This window comes from Brachionichthys hirsutus, chromosome 10 (assembly GCF_040956055.1).
Source record: "Brachionichthys hirsutus isolate HB-005 chromosome 10, CSIRO-AGI_Bhir_v1, whole genome shotgun sequence".
Taxonomy (NCBI): Eukaryota; Metazoa; Chordata; class Actinopteri; order Lophiiformes; family Brachionichthyidae; genus Brachionichthys; species Brachionichthys hirsutus.
Genome location: NC_090906.1, coordinates 7,266,036 through 7,286,310, shown reverse-complemented (window position 1 = coordinate 7,286,310; position 20,275 = coordinate 7,266,036). Strand labels below are relative to the sequence as shown.

At 46.0% G+C, this 20,275-nt stretch overlaps 2 protein-coding genes across 4 annotated transcripts in view; one reads left to right on the top strand and one right to left on the bottom strand.

The window, feature by feature from the left end:
- The window catches only part of tmigd1 (transmembrane and immunoglobulin domain containing 1), a 73,000-nt gene extending 56,095 nt beyond the window's left edge, over positions 1-16,905 (bottom strand). Inside the window, exons 1-2 of the mRNA XM_068744314.1 lie at positions 16,869-16,905; positions 14,246-14,457 (exon numbers count right to left, since the gene is read on the bottom strand). Of these exons, the coding sequence (XP_068600415.1) occupies positions 14,246-14,457; positions 16,869-16,905 (249 nt within the window). The remainder of the gene's footprint in view (positions 1-14,245; positions 14,458-16,868) is intronic.
- On the top strand, positions 16,789-19,631 carry slc25a1a (solute carrier family 25 member 1a). Of its 3 annotated transcripts, none has more exons than XM_068744509.1 (10): positions 16,789-17,087; positions 17,646-17,741; positions 17,854-17,953; positions 18,279-18,417; positions 18,486-18,570; positions 18,645-18,749; positions 18,884-18,999; positions 19,077-19,150; positions 19,228-19,324; positions 19,434-19,631. In XM_068744509.1, exons 1-10 carry the CDS (start codon positions 16,904-16,906, stop codon positions 19,434-19,436), a joined length of 999 nt encoding a protein of 332 aa, XP_068600610.1. In that variant the 5' UTR covers positions 16,789-16,903; the 3' UTR covers positions 19,437-19,631. The 3 variants fall into 3 exon arrangements, with proteins under 3 accessions (XP_068600610.1, XP_068600609.1, XP_068600608.1); XM_068744508.1 differs by having other exon boundaries at positions 19,228-19,349; XM_068744507.1 differs by having other exon boundaries at positions 19,228-19,631.
- Positions 19,632-20,275: the final 644 nt, after the last annotated feature.

Below are 20,275 nucleotides of genomic sequence, written 5' to 3'. Positions count from 1 at the left end.
TGAAGATATTGCTAATAGTAATTGACTAATGAACCATTAAGTATTCACTAATTATATGAACTCTTATAGTGAGCTGATCACTTTTCAATCCAGAACCCACGATACATGCCTCACTTATTCATGCATCAAATATAATTGAAACACATGTACTACACGCGTTTCAAATTTGGCCTGAAAATGTTGTTTTATTTTATTTGCTGAGTCTTGGCGGTATGTGAGAGAATAATGATGAGCGGCAGCGTAACGCCGCTGCTGGCAGATGGAGAGCAGCCACGAATGATGCGAGACAGCGGGTGGGAAATTGTGCAATCCCTGGAGATAGAGCAGAAATTGAGCAGAAAAGCCAGGCTGCATGCTCCCGTGGCCCCCCGTGGCCCCCCGTGGCCCCCGTGGCCCGTGAGCCATGCACAGAGGAGCCTCTCAACCGGCATGCAAGAGGAATTTGTCCAGTGCTCACCCTTTCCTGTCTGAAGCTGCAGATGGAAGACATTGATTTCTTTGGAGCATGTTAATAAATGAGATCACTACCCCCCACCCCACCCCCCTCCTGAGAGCAGAGGAAGGAAGGAGCAACACGCTAACCTTTAATATGGCTGCGAACCAGCTCTGTCGCTACAATTTTCTCTTTCCATTGAGGAAAAGCACTATTTCATTCATGGCATTTCCGTTCATTCATCAGCTGGGGCCAGCCCAGACTCTCAGCGCCATCCCCCCCCCCCTCAACCAAAATTCTTATCAATGGAAGTGACGTCAGCACTGCCTGCAGCCGATGGGTGGGGGTGGGGGGGGGGGGGGGGGGGGGGGGGGGGGGGGTGGGTCACGTGGTTCGGTGAGGGTATATACGATAAAGTTGCGCTGACCGTGGGGCTGAAAACATTCACTCAATTGTACATTAACGGCGCCGCTGCTGCCACACAAACGCCGTTTAGAGGAAGAAGAGTTGATCTTCATGTTGGTCACAGGCTGGAAGCAGAAATCCTCTCAGGTGATCGATTCATGAAATCATCTTGGCTTTACCAGCGGTGTGAGTTTCTCCACTTTCCCACCTCCAGTGGGGCTCCAGGTAGGAGGAACGAAATCTCACTCTGCTTCATTCACAACGTTCGATCTGATCGCCCTTTGCGAACTGGCATTTACGCAATTATTCAAAGTTTGGGGGCTTTTATTCGCTGAAATCAGGAGCATGTGTGTGGAATTTCTTTTCTTTTCTTTTTTTTTTAATCCAAATTTTCATCAGAGGAATTGTTTGCTGCGACTTGTTGTCTAATTATGAAGCAGACGAGAAAAACGGAATAGATTTTTTAAAAAGTGATTGAGATATTCACATAGCTGTAAATTGTGTAATTTATAGTAGTTTGTATTTGACCAATTTTGCTGTCATATTTGAATTCTAATAAAAAAGCACTGAATTCACCCATTTATGAATAATTTCAGCTTTAATTCACGTATTTATATGTATAATAATTAGAACGCTACGGAGATTAAAACAATAAAATGTCGTGATGTGTGTGTGTGGGGGGGGGGCGTGAATGATTAAGTCACTGTAACATATCGGAAATAAATACTTCCCTTCTGCCAAAGAGATGCTTTCAAAAAATCCGCTGATATTTTCCAAATGTGACAAAAAAATAAAAATCGTGCCTTTTTTTTTTTTATTAAGAAGCTGCATTATTGTGGTTAAATTCAAATTCAATCAAATCGAGCTAAAATCCATTCTAGAGTTTTGACTTCAAGTTCATTTGTACCGTTTCCTTTTTGCCGATTCCGTTTATAAAATGGAAACAATATGAATTTGGGCTGCACCGCTGCTGCGCCTCCAAATCTGTGCTCGTCTGCGTGCCACCGCTGGCTCACAGCGCATGTTCTTTCCTCGCTGCGGTTCCAACTGCTCCTGTTGTTTCTGACGGAACAAAAGGATTCGTCCTCCAAAACATGGAAACCAGCTCATTTACTATTTGGATGGAGCCTTCAGGGACCGCAGGGTTAAATTGATCATCCGCAGCCACCAGCTTTTACGCATGACTTCACCGTGCGTGTGTCGGTCTTGATACGAGTGTCGTGGGCTCATCGCTTTGACGCATGGAATACAAAAAAAAATAATAATCACAAACGCACAGACAATGGCGCGGATGAATTTGTGTTTGTTGCAATTAATAGGAAATAATCGTTTTTTCGCTTAAAATGGCAGCTGCGCGCGTTCTGTTTGGGTTGGCTTGGAGGAAGAGGTGAGGCATTTTCCTTAAATACCAGATAATCCCATCGGATGATTCATTCTTTGACGTTCATTTATACGATTGTGTGACCGTTAACTCGTTTAAATCTCACAAAATATCGGAGAATTAATCAATTCATCCGAGCGACGGAAGAGAATGACTGGGTGAGCGCACGACCACAGACCAAAAAAAAAAAAAAGACTCACGTTTGGATTTGAAGGACAATTTCTGTACCGTTACTTTTCTTTTCCTCACGCAATTAAATAAACAAAAAAATGACAATTTATGTAATTGTCGGATTACAACCTTTTATCCCTCGAATTCCAGACACATTACGAAAAACGGGCCTTTGACAAGGAATATTTTAACAAAGAGTTACATGATGTGGTGAAAGATTAGAACGAAGTCCGTGAGAGGAGAAGTGCAGCTTTACTTGTTGGACTCAGTGACGCTCATTCGACTGCGTGGCTTGAATTCAAAACGCTTCTGAATTTAAAAATCTGTTTTTTTTTGTTTGTTTTTTTACATGCGAGCGTTATGGTGGGAAAATCTACCTGGAAACGAGGAACCGGCCGTTTGAAATTCGTCCTCAAAATCAATATGAAAATGGGCCTTTTCACAGTCTATTATTTAAACAATCTTAAATAATGCTGCTGATATTCCTCGAATGGGGATTTCAGAGAAAAAATGACTCCAAACAGCCTCTGAATAATTTGTCAATCGTTTGTTCTCCTCCTCCTCCTCCTCCTCTTCAGGTGCTTCAGCTCCCTCCTGCCGGTTCTGCATGGTCATGACCTGTCATCGCGCTCCTGCCACAGCCCACCTCATCCTATTGGTCCTGCTCATTGTCACTCCACAGCTGGCTGGCACCGCCCCTGCGCGGGGTGGAGGAGGGGAGGGAGGGGTGGAGGGGCTCACCCAGACAGAGCATAAAGAGGACAGCCTCGGCCCCTCGCTCTCCCCCCCGCCCCAGAGTCTCAACGCATCCCTAGAGCGGGGTCGGGACCCGGGCCTAGATAACCGCTCAGATACAGTGTCGGACACTGAGCAGATGCTCGCCGTTCTCTTGAGGGCTCTGGAACACCCGGGAGAGAGTGAAATCCAGGTGAGCAGAAACAGAGCCCGGGAGGAGGATAAAAGCCAGGAGCCGCCCTCCGCCGAAGGCTTGGAGGGCGGTAAGATAAGGAGATCAGGGGTGACAGAGGAGGGGAGGGTGGAGGAAGAGGAGGGGCGAGGTGCTGATAAGGCTATTGAACAGCTAATTGGAGGCCATTTGACAGCTGCTCAGGGTGACGACTTAAACGAAAGGGATGAGGAGGACAAAAGCACAAGGTCAGAGAAGGATCGGGGGTGGTCCGTGGAGGACGTGGGACCCGACGGTGCGAGTGAGGAGGAAAATGAAGAGGAAGATCAGGGGCAAGGAGAAGGAAATAATTTAGAAAGCTTCTTAAACAAAGCCAGCTCGGGTTCCGCCTCACAGGGAGACAATCCGTCTCTTCAGCGCAAAATAAGAGGCTACTTCCAGAACATTGACCTGGGTCTCCAAGACAACGAGATCCTGCCTCCGCTGAAGGGCTACAAGGCCTACAACACTCAGCTGGCCCGAGCCGGGAAGAAGATGCATTGGCAGGAGAACTCGAGCAACCGACCCGCCAAAGGGGGCAACTTCATGGATGACTTCGAGGACGAAGGAGAGGAGCTGGAGGAAGAGGTTGAAGAAGAAGAGGAGAGCCTCTCCCGCCTGGCAGAGGAGGCGAGAGCTCGTGCAGAGAAGCAGGAGGTGCTCCGGCAGCAGGAGGAGGCGGAGCGCGCCAGAGAGGAGGAGCAGAGGCTGGCCGACATCGCCTCGGACATGCTGCTGCAGTACATGGGGAGGAAGCAGCAGTCCTACATGAAGCCCCGGCAGAAAAGCAGCATGGGGGCCGCAGGAAACACGGCCGAGGACAAACGCTCCGAGGAGGTCCTCCCCGACGAGGACGACCTGGACCAGCAAATGATCGACAGACTGATCGAGATCAGCAGCAAGCTGCACCTGCCCGCCGACGACGTGATTGAGATCATCAGCGACGTGGAGGAGAAGAAGAAGAAAAGGAAAGAGTTGCAATTGCGGCCAATCAACAGCAACCCTGTGGCGCCACGCTTCAGGCCCCTGGTGCCTCCTCCTCTGATTGCCCCGCCTCTCTACCACTACACGGCTTCAAAAAACCCCAAGAAAGCCCCTTACAAGAACAAGTCCAACAAGAAATGGCACAAGGACAAAGTGAAGTCCTACAAGCAGGACTATTGGTACAAGCCCCAGAAGCAGCGCGACTATTGGTACAAACCCCAGAAGCAGTTTCTAGCCTTCCCATCCTATCCATACTACCAGAAGCCATATCGGGCATACTACCCGGTTTATTTCCCATATCCCAAACCAGAATATTACGGCAAGCCCGTCCTCTCCAGAGACCAGCCACTCGTCCCCCAGGGGCTTGACTTCCAGGCCCCAAGGCGTAAGCACAGGGCCAGGGGTAAGACCCGTGGACAGGGCTGGAGGCAGCAGCCGGCGCCGCGCCCGCCTCTTGCTCCTTACATCTCTAACTATATCCTTCCTCACCCCCGGACCTACCAGCCCTTACCTCCGCCCAAACCGATAACCACACCCAGGAGAGGCAGGCAACCCCCGTTCTACTATCCACAAGTCACACCGGAAGATGACTATGAGGAAGATGGGCTGGTGCCTCAGCTGGACAGCGAGGAAGAACTTGAAAACTTTATTGAGAGGATCTACATGAAGCGAAGAATGTATTGAGAGATTTTTTTTTTGTTTTGACATTTCCCTGATCAGAGGGGCCGACCCAAGCTGGAATAGATATGCAGTAGCAGAAGAGAGAGGTGAAAAGAGGACTCAAATTACAAGTATTTTGAGCCTGGTGGTAAAAATGTAAGGTTTAAGAAGCAAAAGGTAGATGTGTTTTTTTTTTTTTTTTATGTTTTCACTGTACTTTTGTTGATTTTCTCAGTCAGGGAGAGAATGAAGAAGTCCGAGATGAAGCTCCCTGTCGTCATGTTCAGCCTCTTGCTCAGTTTACATGTTGAAACAGAACGTACCACGGTGTGTGTCTGCCTCCATTCAGGTCAATCTCTGATGCTCTTACGTTATTCAGAGGTTTCTACAATAAACACACACACACAGACGGATACGCACAAGAGCACGGACGTCAGCACACACCACATGCACATGTGCCCGTGAGGAGACAACCATGTTTACACTTTGTATTTTATTTTCTGTCACATTAAAAAAAAGCTACAGCAGTAAAATGACTTACAATCAACAAGAATATATATATATATAGATATATTACAAAAAACACACAGTTCTGTAAACTGTGGCGATATACGTTTGCTGTATTTGGTGTGTGTAATTGCCTTTCTTATTCTTGATTGGATCAGCTTTAAACAAGCTGCAATTTTGTGCCAAATACACACGTTTCGGTTTCAAATTGAGATTCAGATTTCTGCCTTCTATAAAAGGGAAATATAATACTGCAGTATTACGCCATCACTACCGGTCCCAATGTCGAAAACCTTGTTGACTCCAAAAGCACAAACTCAAAACTGAACACTTCCAACACGGCGGACAAAGGGTTTTCAACCACTTTGGGACCATGGCCACAATTCCCATTCCCACCCCCCCCCCCTCTTTTGTCCTCTCATTCATTAATTTCCCATTCACACATTGCCACTCATCATTGTTTTACCGCACTACATCCACTCCATGTTTTTCATTTCCTTTCCAAAAGAAAAAATAATAATAATTACTTGAAATCGCTGTTTTGCAGCCTTTTAACGCAGATTTCCACCGAGAGGCTACAAACATTTCATTCTTTGTCGAGAGAAATTCATTGAAGAGTTTCAGGCCAGGGAGTCAGGGATTGTGCTTAAACCGTTAAATGCACGTCTTTCTACTTGCATCTTTAAAAATGAACAAAAAAAACAAAAAAAAACCCGACAAAAAAAAAAGAGGAAAAATAAAACAGTATGGGGAATTCAAAATGGTTGTTTTCTCTGATTAAACTGTGAACATAAAAAAAAGAAAGAGGGCTGCTGTGTCCGCAGTGAAGCCGTCTGTCTTGTAAAAGGAGAGTGTTGTTGTTGATGTCACCTTTAGCATTGTAAGATGTACAGTGTGAAATAAATATGCCCGTGCAATGTGTAAATAACAGCATGATGATTAATAGTTTTGCTATATGAGAAAAACAAATAAAAGCAATTATTTTATTAAAGCTCAGTTCTTTTTCATGTATTTTTGCTGAATACTATGTCAAAATCCACGAAGAAGCGCCTCGCCTCGTTCTTCCGGTGCACGACACGCATTGAAATTCCTGGAAGAGAGAGTCCGCCGGGGAGAAAGCACAACTCACAGAAGTCACGGCTGCGCCAGCACGAAGACGAAGGAGCAAAAGCCTCCAGAGGGAGTTTGTTACATCTTCAGTGCATCAAAATCAACAAGTAAGTCAGAAAACGGAAACGAAAGGTGGGCTAGGAGGGAAGGGAAGAAGAATCCAGGCGGGAGGAAATGGTAACTGCAGCGATTGATGAGTCACATGATTGGTGGATGAGTCATCCGTCTGTACACTTTACTGCACAGGATCATACACACACACACACACACACACACACACACACACAGACATGTTCTTTTGAGTTGTATACTAATTTAGCTGCTGGCATGCAAAGGTAAAGATTGAGTCGTGTTTGGCACCGACTGGCGCCAGACAGTCAGCCACCGAAATGGTGTTTGGGTCCAACAGTTTTGCCGTGTTTTGCTTCCACGCCTCCTCCTGGCCCGCAGCCCGCAGAACGGGCTGCGGGCCATTCTGCTAGAATTCATTGAGACGCTTCTGCTGCTACTCGCTGGGCTTTACAGCGACCCTGATGTGTGCCGCCAGAGCTACAAACGCTGGCAGCGATCAGAGGACTGTCGCTAGAATCCAAATACATGGAACCGTACTGCCCCCCCCCCCCTTTTGATGAGAATGGTCCCTTTCATGGTTATATTTGAGCTTTTTTGGTGATTCTTTTACACCGGTTGTAAATTCAGATTTTCCATTCAGCATGTAACTTCGTTTATTTGTTGAGGCCACAGTAAATGTGTTATTTAAGCTATACAAACTGCAACACAGGCCACTGGACACCATTAAGCTCTGCAACTGGGACAGAACGCAGCCGGTATGACCATGATCACGAGACAAGGGTGAGAATAAATGTCTATTAAATACGTCAATCAACGATATGACACTTACTACGACTATGCTGCGTCTCAGCTTGCATTTATCATATCATTGATTTAATACTAGATAACGATTCCTAAACATTTACGTAGTTCTTCCTTTCTTTCCTAAACAACTTTCTCCTACAAATGTTTTCGAGTCGGGGCAGCACGGTGCCGCAGAAATCAATATAACCAGCATTTATGTAGTATCTATTTTGCCAGTTTAATTTGTAAAGCTTAATTGTTTTTCGAAATCAAATTAAAAGATTTCAAAAATCTTTGTTTTGATGCCTCCCCCCCCCAACCAATCACATCAGCAGTGAGTAAATCTATTACCTCCATCTCTACAAAAATAATTAAACTTCTGAACTGAACTGTTTTAACTCAATGCAGAGAAAATAATGTGAATATTTCTCAACGTTATTAGAACATAATCTCAGGAGAACATCAGCAAGTCGCATCAACAAAAATACTAATTAAACTTTGCAGCAATCTAAAGCTCGGTTGCCAGGTTGTTCTGATCATCCGACGTTTGAATCGACTGAATGCCTAAAGCCTGATGGGTTTTGTTGATGCTGATTTTGTTGATCTTGCCGCCAAACGGTGGACAAAGCGAATGCCGCCGAGATGCTGCTTACATTCACAATTCTGTGGCACAACACACAATTGGGATTTAAACATTTCCAGCACAGTGGGCTAATTGTGTGTCAAGCTTTAGATCACATTATGTCCTTATAGTATAGTCCGTTTGATTTTCCTCGTGGGTGAGCTATAATTAAAATGCAATTTCAATTTTCCTAAAGGCTCCAACTCTCAATGACACAAAATCTGGTATGAACCCGACTCGTATAGCACAAAGGGAGGCTGAAAGCGGTGCAGCTCTTCAGCAAGGCATCCAAGGCAGACGCAAGGAGACATGTCAGCCAATAGTACAATGAATATTTAACTCGTACGCTCTTTCACAACAGTGGGGCTAAAATATTGAATGCCAGCGATACGTGGTAAACACATTTTTATATTCACGCCTACGGATGCGACGGTTGAGGAGTTTATGATACAGACTTCGGTACGGTGAACGTGTAAAATGAACAACAAGCGGTGAAGGTTCTGATATTGGTGCAATGGATGAACCCAAACACAGGAAACAGAAGCAAAGGACTCTGCAAACATAGAGTGAGGGTCAAGCTGCGTGGCGCCTGGTTGCAGCTTACCATTGTGTTTCTGGTGAGTATTACAATCCGTTCTTTTCCCAGGAGCATTAGTAGAACTGAAGCTCTCCTGGGTTACCGGAGCCCATCGCTCGTTTTTTTTTTTTAATGCATGCTGGTGAATGAAACCTCCGACACAATGCGAGCTGCCCTCGCTTGCCCCGCTGCCTCTGCCACACAGTGTTGCTGCTGCTGAAACGGAGACACTTTGTGAAAACCGGATGTCTTTTTTTTTCTGGCGCTGCAGAACCTGGACCTGTGGCTGTCAAATCAGATTGCTAGCATTAGCATTTGTAGTTTTATATAGCAGCTCTTTACCCAGCGGTTTGCTCAGCGGCCTATATGTAGTACATCACTGGATGCACTGTAAATACATATTATGCTTTTGTCTGCTCCTGCTCTATCACTCTCTCTCTTTGTTTTGACTCTCCTCCTACCTGTCCCTGTCCCTTTGTCTTTCTACCCCTGTCTCTCTCTCTCTCTTTCTCAACCCAACTGGTCAAGAAAGACGGCCGCCCACTATGAGCCCTAGGTTCTGTTCAAGGGTTCTGCCTGTTAAAGGGAAGTTTTTCCTTGCCTCCGTCGCCAAAAGTGCTTGCTCTTTGGGTCAAGTTAGGTTCTGTCTTTCCCTGCTACACCCGTAAAGTGCTGCACAGTCAAAGTACTGCATTTCTTTACAGTTTCTTAGAATAACAGTATATATCTTGAACTGAGTACACACACCATTGCTGTATTCCTGTAACTTTACAACACCATCTTGTTCACGGTTTTGCCGGTACACAGTTCCGTATTTACAGGCAGAATGCTGTATTTAATGATAATTGAAGGACATTGCTCCAATCCTGCTGCTCAAATGATGAATGGACTGTACTTGTGTGGCACCTTTCTAGTCGGAACCACTCAAAGCACAGGGCAGTATTTACCCAGTCACACACAGAGGCCATTACACAAAGCAAGGCGCCACCTGCTCATCACGAGCGATTATCATTCACACAGCAATTTAACATGCGGGCCGAGGGGGGGGGGGGTCGGGGGGGGGGGGGTCGGACCATCACCCATTCAATAACTGGATGACTGCTGTCCTCCCTGAGCCACAGCCATCAGAAACGATAAAGCTACTACTGCTACTACAAGTAATACCAGCAGTAGAGAATGGTGGAAAAGTGACTGATTTTGACTGCTGTCCTTTTCCCACAATTTTCTTCCATTTTCCCATGATGCATTGCTCTTCAGTGGCAAGCGTACGGTACATTTCTGGTATGAATGGATTTCTGGCATTTAATGAACATGACCTGTTTTGGTTGCTGTTCGTAGCCTGACTTCAGGAAGCCGTTTCTGACCCAGTTTCCTCTCTAGTGCGATGATAAAACACTTTTATTGAAATTTTTTTTTTTTACTATAGCTGAACTTCATATTTTTTGTAAATATATTATTCCTACTTTGAATCGGGTTCTAGGAAAGTTGTTGCGTGGTGTAAAAGAATATTTGGATCATCCCACGGCTAAACATTTGGCGCATTGGCAACAGACAGTTTCATGCCTGAGGAGGCGATGATTACTTTAAGAACCAAAAGGGATTATTGTGGGAGGTGTTTCTTTACTAGCATCCCCTATTTTTGATCAATTCGATAATACATATATTTGATGTTTTTTATTTTAGCATTCTGACCAGCTTTCTAGGAGCCGAGTGTGGAGATGTCAAATTTTAAAGCATCAGAGAAAAACATGTTTACAAAGCAATGCCTCTGAGCCAGGGAGAGGCGCGCAGCTACGTCTGCTGCTTGAAACATGATGTTTCGCTGAAATGTGAATGGCTGTAGGTGATGACTTAATATTTAAGATATCTCTATCGGGATAAAGAGCTCCTGACCACAAACAGGTCTTTAAATTTAACTCTGAACCCGGGTGCAGTGTCTCTCTTGTCTGCCTTTGTTAATTTTGTCGCCCGTTAAACTACGACATGCGTAACAAGCCTCATCAGCCATGCTTTCACCAGCCATTAGGACATCAGAGGCTGGAGACTCCTTTGAAACTGCATCCTTTGTTTATGATCTCTTCAGTCCTTTTGCCGTCTCCTTTCATCTCCTCCTCTCTACCTTTTTTTTCCAACTCCTCCTATTTTTTCCTCAATTATCCATGCCCCCCCCCCCCCAACCCTTCCTTAACGCTCCCAAGCACACAACATGCTTCCCCTTCTCTCTCTCTCTCCCCCCCCCCCCCCCCTCCTCTCTCCATTTCTTGTTTTGTATGCAAGCCCCAAGGGAGGGAAATTGGTGAAAATCACTCTCTCTGCTACACTGTCACAAAAGGCTGGTGAGTCATCGCCACTTACGTTCGTTCCCGTCTTCCTCCTCCCACAAACAACACATATACAGGGGAAATAAAAATAAAATAAAATTTACCTCTACTCTGCAGTGCAGTTACAGGAATGCATTTAGTGCAAACGCAGATGCACACATTCCACAAGCTCTTCAAAACAACCCTGAAATTAAACCCGGAGTCAATCATCGAGTTAATAAATTGCACCCATTGATGTGCTGATGCTGTGATCTTAAAGGATTATGTGGATTTAAAAGTAAAGTCTTATGTCAATGAGGACATTTAGACATAATAACACAGAAGAAGGTGATAGAAATAAAAGATTAAAAGAAATGCCCTGAAGTGGTGCTGTGGCTCTGGGATCGATCATCCACTGACTGATTAAATGTGAGCTGCAAAACATAGGCTCTTGCGCCCTCTGCTGGGGGAATGAGGGGCACGCAATGCACTGGAGTTGCTGCTATGTGCACACAATGGTAGTCCTGGATGATTGAACACACATGAAAGGTCGCATCCGCTGAACTAAAGCTGAGTACAAGTACTGCATTAAAGGTAGATATCAAATGTTAAGTACAAGGCATCACAATGAGCTCTCTGAACGAATGTCTTGAACCTCAGCAAACCATAGTAGTAATAGTAGGCCTACAACGTCAGATCATTTCCACTATTAGGATGTGGAAATTATTTTCTCATTTAATATTAGCACTGTCTATTCTATAAAATATCTAATGATCAATTTTAAAAAATTGCCAAGTTAATATCCTCATATTGATGGATACAATTGAAAAATTGTGCAAACTCACGTAAGACAAAGTCACTCAAATGGATGTGGGGAGATGACAAACAGATGGACATTACGGTAATTGATTATTCCAACTATGAGCTGATGTTTCGGCGTATTCAAAGAAATAAAATTCACTGTAATGGTGTGAATATGTTAAAAAATATCAACGAGACAGAGAGAACTGTGCTTTCCAGTGATTGTTTCAATCTCAGCAGTAGCGTTCATGCCTTCTCCGACACTCTTTGGCGACAGCGTTTGTGGAATTTTATATTCAGTGTTGGTCTCAAGAGGCTTGTTTGTATCAAAGTAGGCTCCGCCGCAGAGACACGAGAGCCCTCGGCTGATTACCCTTTACAGAAACCTGCTTGTGAGCTATTCAGACACATCAAATATTGAAAGGCCGGAGTTTCCGTTTCACAGAGAGAGAGAGAGAGAGAGCGAGAGAGAGAGGTGAGGTGTCAGAGAGGACGTGGTGTCGATTAAAGAAAGGCACAGAGGAGCGGGAAAAGTCAAAGAACAGTGTGATTTAGAGGAGGAAAAAAATATTCTGGGCACATGAGCAGGGATGGAGGGAGACCAAGGGGAACGAGGGGAGGCTGCCCAAAGGTAAGGCAAAGAAATCCAGATGTTTATTCCTCATCGGGAGCTGGTTGTGAGCGTAACAGTAGAGGAGATGTTGTTGCTGATAACCTCCTAGTCAGGAAGACATGCTTTTAACCTCTCTCTTTCTCTCTCTCTCTCCCTCTCCCTCCAGTGGGACGACTGAAGGGTCCCCAAACCTCCCACCAGCTCCAGAGGAGGACGTCCGTGGACAGGTAGAGCACAGCCGGACCTGTTTTAACTGCAAATACAAACACAACACCAACATTCATAATATATATTGCTCGCTGATGTTTATTTGGGTCATTGGGGGGGGAAATCAAGGCTACTTTTTAATTAACTTAAGATGTTGGCACATCCCTTGGGTGTGATTGAGGAAGTTTGGAGAGGATGTATGTATTAGTGATGCAGAGACCCCAGCAGAGGAGACTCCAAAGGCTGCAGACACACAGGACAATGCCGAATGCCTCCCATGGTCCCCCCTGCTAACAGAGGAAGAGCTGACGCCCCCTTCAGTGTCATCGGATACGTCTAGCACACAGGGTAAGCCACAGACACACAGGAAGGACACAGATATACGGCTCCTGTAATGCTGGACAGTAACTCTGTGTTCGTGTCTGCACAGATCGGCCCTCTGGACCCTGCTGGTATTGTCTGAGGTCTCTTGATTCAGAGTATCGGCCAGAAACTCTGAGACAGGTTTCACATTATTTCACCGGCTACAGTGTGCAGAGCGCTCTCTCTCTCTCTCTCTCGCTGAGACTAAATTTTTGCTCTGATTTCATTTGACAAAGACAAGTTGACCTGGTGACCTCTTTAAAGTCAAATGGGAATTTTTTGTGTGCAAAACAATTCTACAGATTTAACAAGAGATCGGCTCATGCAGTAAGAGGCGGTCAGATTTTTGCAAAGATGTCATGAGGAAATACCTGAAGGGATAAGGGGGACTCCCGTTCATCATATTTAATTTATTCAATTGATCCAGAGTAACTTTAAATGCTTTAGCTTTAACGCTGTTGATGTAACACACCATAAATGTCATCAGCAATGATGAACTGCTTCACGTGGTGCATAAAGGTGTGACAGGAGCAGTTAATTGTGTAGCAGTATTTTTATAGTAATTTAAATAATCAAAAAATTGATATTGTTTTGATATTGATTGGACACAGGTTTTGTTAAAAGCTAAGATCTTTATAAGCTCTCCACAATGTTCTCCCCAAACATCTGACTGAATCACCCCGAGCTGGAGATAAATGTTTTATAAAAATAATAAAGCAGTCCACAAGAAAATAGAGGTCCAGTTTTAGATTATTTCATGTGCACAACCTACAGACAAATTAAACAAAGTATGAAATAGTTTTGTTATATTCTACATTTCCTACACTCTTTGTGTTGGTTGAAATAGGTCTTGCATTTGGTGCAGAAAGACGTTTGAACAAGAGCTGCTCGAGGCCTAAAATAAATGATCAATATCGCGTATGCATTTTTTATCAACAGTTCTCCCATTATACTATGAAGGTATTTATTGTAATATTAGACACCCAAATATACAGCACTGAGAACTTATAACGATCCTGAGGCTGTGGTTACATAGAACTGTGATATATAGTCACTATATCCTGTGAAAAATCACAACTGCCCATTCATTAAATTCTCTTTTGAGCGCCCCAGGATTTGCCAGCACTTCACTTTGTCTCTTTATTATAGACTTAAAGTCACACCTCAAAGCTAAGCCGTAAACTATGCTTCATAATTTTGTCTGAGGGCAGATTTCCCACGCATGGTGACAACTGCTCTCCATTGATTGCGAGTTGCAGGAAAACTCAGCTCCCTCGTCACCACCGCCCTCTACTGGAGAGAAAGTGAACTACCAGACAGACCCTCGGCCTCACTTCGGCGTCGCTTGGTCCTCCCACTCCACCTGTCGCCCCTTGTGGGGCAGCGAGGGGCCCTGCTGGGGCCAAAGAAACGAGGAGGTGCTGGATCAGACACACGCCTGCCCCCACTGCCATCTGGGGCTGCCCCCCGACGCCCTGCGCTGGCACGAGGTTGGCACCAAACAAATACAGTAGTACCTCAGCTTACGAATGTCTCTACATCCGAAAGTTTCAGGTTACGAAGTATCTGAATGGGAAAATATTGCCTCTCGTTACGAAGGCGTTTCTGGATACGAAGTCAAAAATAGCTGCTTGTAGCTGCTCTGCCATTGGCTATTGCCTAAAATCTGCCTGGCAACCCGTTGCGTATGCGTGTATCCCAGCATGCTATTCGTGTTCCCCTCGTGTCACCCGGAAAAAGTGTTGACAAGTCGGGCTATTGCTCATTATGATGACGTCTGCCTCGCACATTTCCGACGGATTGTCAAAAGCCGGCAAAAGCAGACGTCATCGGATCAGTTTTTCAAGAAACGCGAGGCAGAAAACACCGCAAAGGACCAGTAAACAAAGAGGACAAAAAGTAACAGCTAACAGGTAGATTAATATTTAAAAAAAATATAATGTAGCGTCCGTCGGACGCTGGAATAAGCACACGACGGGTAACTCTCCCTAACTCCCGCAGCTCTCCCGTTCTTCTCCTCCTCCTCGCGGCACCCACACACACACCCCGCCCCTCCTCCCTGGATGCCTTTGCGGACTCTCTGCAGCATAGGAATAATGAACACTCCTAAAACATGAACCGTTACAATACTTTTGCGGGGCTTGGAACGGATTAGTGCATTTACATTCAAAATGCGTCTCTACTTACGAAGTTTTCACGTTACGAAGCTACTCCCAGAACGGATTAAATTCGTAAGTAGAGGTACCACTGTAATATATATAATAAATATAAAGACAAGCTGCTTGGGTCACTGCTCCCTTGAAAAGCTTCATGTTGTTTTCGTTGTCCCTTTACAGGCCAAGTGTCTCACGTTTGACGGTCCGAGGATCCCAAAGAAATAAGTGCAGCGATCAGAGAAAGATGCTGCTTAATCCCGTCTACCTTGTTCATTAATGCTCTCAGGAAACACGCTGCACCTTAAAGCTTGGTGTGGTTTCCGCTGGAGCACAACTGTCTGTCGTTCCGCTTCATACAGGTTGATGTTTAGTGTGTTTGCATGATTGGAATATAAATGAAGTGGATCAGTCAAAAAAAAAAAACAGGATTAAATAAGATCTTACTTATTTACTCTTGAAAGGGATCCTTCATTGAACAGAGAACAGTTAGAGAGAGAGAGAGAGAGAGAGAGAGAGAGAGACTATAACCGCTCATCAGCGGTTGATGCCCCACAGGTGCTCGCTACCACACCTGCTCCAATCACAGCACGACTAAACAAACAAATACACGTGCAATACGGATACCCATCCGGTTACACCAGTATAGAGTTTGCACAAAGAAATAGAAATTTCAGAGAATGAGAAAAAACAAGTCATATCGTCGCACGCAAATAAGCCCATGCAGCCAGTTGATGTAGTTTTCTTAATTTACGATAAGCTTTTCTTCTATTAGGATTTACACTCGAGCTGTCCGGTTAACAGAAAAACCAACTCGGTCTCGGTTGCAAAGGTCACAACCGAGCACGCGCACGAACAACCGCTCAATCAACCGACTCACAGCAACAGAACAACATTAAATATTTACCTTGCAAATGTTGTTGTTTCTGCTCTTCTTCCGTTTTTTTGCCACCTGTCGGATATGATGACGAGTGACGACCGCAGGTCGCTGTTTGTGTCACGCATCGCTTGCTTCCGCGCTAGTTTGCGGACAAAAAGGCTGACCAATCAGACTCAACGTCACTCTGTGGGTTGCCAGGTTGTAATCACACACAAAAAGATAGCCGGCGAGATTCTCGGTAGGCGCTGCGGTTTGCACGTGTGCTGCGCACATCACTTCCTGTATCATGCAGAAACAGGGTTGCCAGGTCGGGGCCCCCCTAGTGGCCAGCGGGGCCCTAAGCAGCTGCTGAGGTTGTCTGGCAGCTGTCGTTTTGTTTGAGGGAGAGAATTCCTGCTGAATCACCACAGACTCATGGATTGTGTTAAATATAGAATATTCCTCTTGTGTCGCCTCGCTTGTGGTTTACTGCTCGTTTCCTTACTGATCAAATTAAGTTAATAATTAAACGTTAACAAAGAGCATTGCAGTGTTTGTTTGTTATTTTCATGGGTGCAGTGAGTCTAAGCCCGGATGCAGGAGACTCAGCAGAGAGGTGCCTTTTTATTTTATTTTTATTTTTTAAATATAATTTATTTTTGATTGAAAATGAACAAATATAATACAACAAATACTGTGACAATTTTCAACAGGCTCGAAATGCATGAAAATTTGGAGAAAGAAGAAAGAAAGGTATAAAATTCTTCCAACATAGATCATCATCATCATCATCCAACACGCCATTGGTCGCCAAAGATCATGCACAGTCACGTGACCGTAGTAACGGCATGAGGCAGCATGGTGGCGAGCCAATGGGCTGCCCTGTCACCGGAGCGCCCGTCTTTGTTGTTGTCGTCTGACGGTGCCCGCCGCCGGTTGACGTCTCCGCGACCGACATGTCGTCGCTGCTGAAGCCGTTCTCGGTGCGTGAGGGTCCGTGCGGGAGCCATCCGGCCGCCGCGGCTTCGCGGAGCTCGCTGCCCGCCCACCAGCGGTCGTGCGCGGCGAGGAGGGACCTGGCTGCGGCGGCGGCGGCCGGGGGAAGGAAAATGACGCACCCCGGAAAGGCCATCCTCGCAGGTTGATGTTCATCACGGGTCACCCAATCTGTCCACCCGCGAGGTTATCCACGCAGGAGTGGGTCGAACGCGCGTTTTAACATAAGTTCTGTATTATTTTACTATCCGCTTATAATTGATTATTATTATTATTATTATTTATTGAATCCATCTCAAAGCATCCGGGTGCCGCAACACTTGAACCTTAATTCGGTTGCACCGGATGTGTTTACACCCGGACTGATTGATCCAGCGTTAGAATCACCTTTCAGCTAATTAACTCTTTGAGTGCCGTTCACGCCCAAAGACGTTTTTTCTTTTTTTAACCCAAACATTCACTGCCAAACCTAACATTTGAAATCTGCCTCTCTTAAACAGCCAAAAACTCCGGAACGAGTTTCCCGATGAAAGGAGAGACTTTAATCTCTCATCTCGGACGTTCGGTGTTTGCACAGTCATAGTAAAGAGTATAATAAAGAGACAACGGCTGGCACTCGATGGGTTAATCCATTCATTGTTTGAGTGTAACTGTGCTGGAATAGAGCTGGCACTGATAGCACTGTTTCTGTCCTTCGCTCAGGTGGAATTGCAGGAGGAATCGAGATCTGCATCACTTTCCCTACAGAATACGTGAAGACCCAGCTGCAGCTGGACCCACCCCGGTACCGAGGCATCGGTAGGCCGCCGGGATGCAGGCTTTTGGGATAGTCCTGTTTGGGTACTCACTTTTGGATGTGTGTGTGTGTGTGTGTGTGCGCGTGTGCGTGTGTGTGTGCGTGTGCGTGCAGGTGACTGCGTGAAGTTAACTGTGCAGGATCACGGGCTCAGAGGGTTGTATCGAGGCCTCAGCTCGCTGCTCTACGGCTCGATACCCAAATCTGCTGTGAGGTACGTTTTTTTTTAAACCTTTCTAATTTACCGCTTGCATTGTTGCCCACTTGGAATTCATTTAACAGCTGACAGCACTTAATCTGCAGATTATTTGGTTACATTTTTAGGAGAGTATAAAATATAGAAAGAAAACTGCAAAATTCTCGATGCCGGATAAAGTAAAACTAATAACCGTTTCGGCTGATGAGACTTTACGGCGTCACACGGATGAAGCGCATTGCTGTTATCGACGGGGAGGTCAGGTTGCTGCCGTTACACCAATGTTCTCTGCGTGTTATATTTTTGTCGACACTTTTCACTCCCGGCCTCTTGTCTTCGGCAGGTTCGGCGTGTTCGAGATGCTCAGCAACCCGATGCGAGACGCCACGGGCCGGCTGGACAACACGCGGAGCCTCCTGTGCGGTTTGGGAGCTGGCATCACAGAGGCCGTCGTGATCGTCTGCCCCATGGAGACGCTGAAGGTCGGTGGGAGACGGGATGACGTGCGGAAGCGTCTTCCAAATCTTAAAATCGTCCCCTCATCCTCCAGGTGAAGCTGATCCACGACCAGCGCTCCCTCCGGCCTCGCTACAGAGGCTTCTTTCACGGCGTCAGCGAGATCATCAGGGAACAGGGTAAGACGGCAGGAAGGAGCGGTGGGTTAACCGGTCGCTGGAAATAAAAGGATGCATCCGTCCGATTGCTGCAGGCGTGCGGGGGACGTATCAAGGTCTGACAGCAACCGCGCTGAAACAAGGGAGCAATCAGGCCATCCGATTCTACGTCATGAATTCACTGCGCAATTGGTACAAAGGTGAGAAAGGCGTCCGCCGTTAATGCGAATGCTGCAAGAACAAAAATCACATTCCCCTCGAGCCTCTTTCCGTCCAAATGACCGTTTCATTTCCTTCTTCCACTCAAACCCAAACCTTTGGATCCGCCTCTAAGGTGATGACCCCACACGAGAAATGCACCCCATCGTGACGGCAACCTTTGGGGCAACAGCAGGTGCCGCCAGTGTTTTTGGAAACGCGCCCCTAGATGTGGTGAAAACCAGAATGCAGGTAGGAAACACAACCAGATTTGATCAGCGTCATCCACAGTGTGCCATTTCTTTGATCTGCACTTTTTTCTGCTGTAGGGTTTAGAGGCCCATCGCTACAAAAACACAGCCGACTGTGCCTTCCAGATCTTGAAGCAAGAAGGCCCCCACGCGTGAGTCGATCTCCGTGATTTGGCTTTATCCATGACACACACGGTCATGTAACTACGTCGTCTTGTGCCTCCTGCAGCTTCTACAAAGGAACGGTTCCCAGGCTGGGTCGCGTGTGCTTGGACGTAGCTCTGGTCTTTGTCATCTACGAGGAAGTGGTCAAACTTCTGAACAATGTGTGGAAGACTCAGTAGATCTAAGGTCTGCTTTCACGCCGCCGCTGTTTGCTCCCTTTTAAACTGACCAGAGTTCCTTTCCTCGGATAATCTGCTCCGTTTGGGCCAGTGAGAACGCGCATCCGGACTCTGGAGAGGATCCAAAAAGTCCACCTGAAAAGGAGGGTCTCGGTTCCTTTCGCCGGAGCAAAGGCAGGATCAGCTGTACGCCGTGACGCTACGCGGCGCATCTCCGGTAGAGGAAGTACAGCGAGCACTCTGCAGAGGAAGCTCAGTTACCAAAAAAAAATAAAAGTGGCGAAATACGTACCGCTGTGTGTAGATTTCATTGACTAAACATGCGTTATAATACTTTAACGCTCACCTTGGCTGTGCATCAGAATTCAACGTGGTGCAGATGCGGCATTCCTGACGTTCATTTACGTGACTCTCGTGCAGAAATGTGAGCGCATGTTTCGTTCCCTGGCGTGTTCGGTTTTACTAGCATTCTAATGGCGTGTACGTGTGTAGTACGTTAGTCTCTGCTGCACTCCGAAGTCTCCAAAACAAGCGGTAACTATAAAAAGATGATGGGACAGTCAACTATTATTGCAACGTGTTTCCTTCATTCAGATGACTGACTGTCTCTCGGCTGACCTGGGAACGCCTCGGGATCCCCCCGGAAGAGCTAGAGGAAGTGGCTGCTTCCCCCGCGACCCGGCCGAACATCGGCAGCCCCCAAACAAAACAGATTTTATATCTTAAGAAGTAATTTATTTTTACCCACGCCAAAGGGGAGGCGAGGGTATTGCAATTGGGTCTGTCTGTCTGTCTGCCCACGCGCATAACTCAAAAACTAGTAACCTAATCGACTTGAAATTATTACACAAGCAAGGTTCCGTCCGTGGCTCGGTCCTCCCCGAGAATGGCGTTGATCCGGATCTGGATCCAGATTCTAGAATGTTTTAAAGG

What these genes read in the sequence shown, in the direction of transcription:
- slc25a1a (XM_068744508.1), top strand. Translation starts at nt 16,904, where the DNA reads ATGTCGTCGCTGCTGAAGCCGTTCTCGGTGCGTGAGGGTCCGTGCGGG. An exon ending in CGAGATCATCAGGGAACAGG is followed by an intron (nt 18,571 to 18,644) that starts GTAAGACGGCAG and finishes CGATTGCTGCAG; the next exon opens with GCGTGCGGGGGACGTATCAA. An exon ending in ACTGCGCAATTGGTACAAAG is followed by an intron (nt 18,750 to 18,883) that starts GTGAGAAAGGCG and finishes TCCGCCTCTAAG; the next exon opens with GTGATGACCCCACACGAGAA.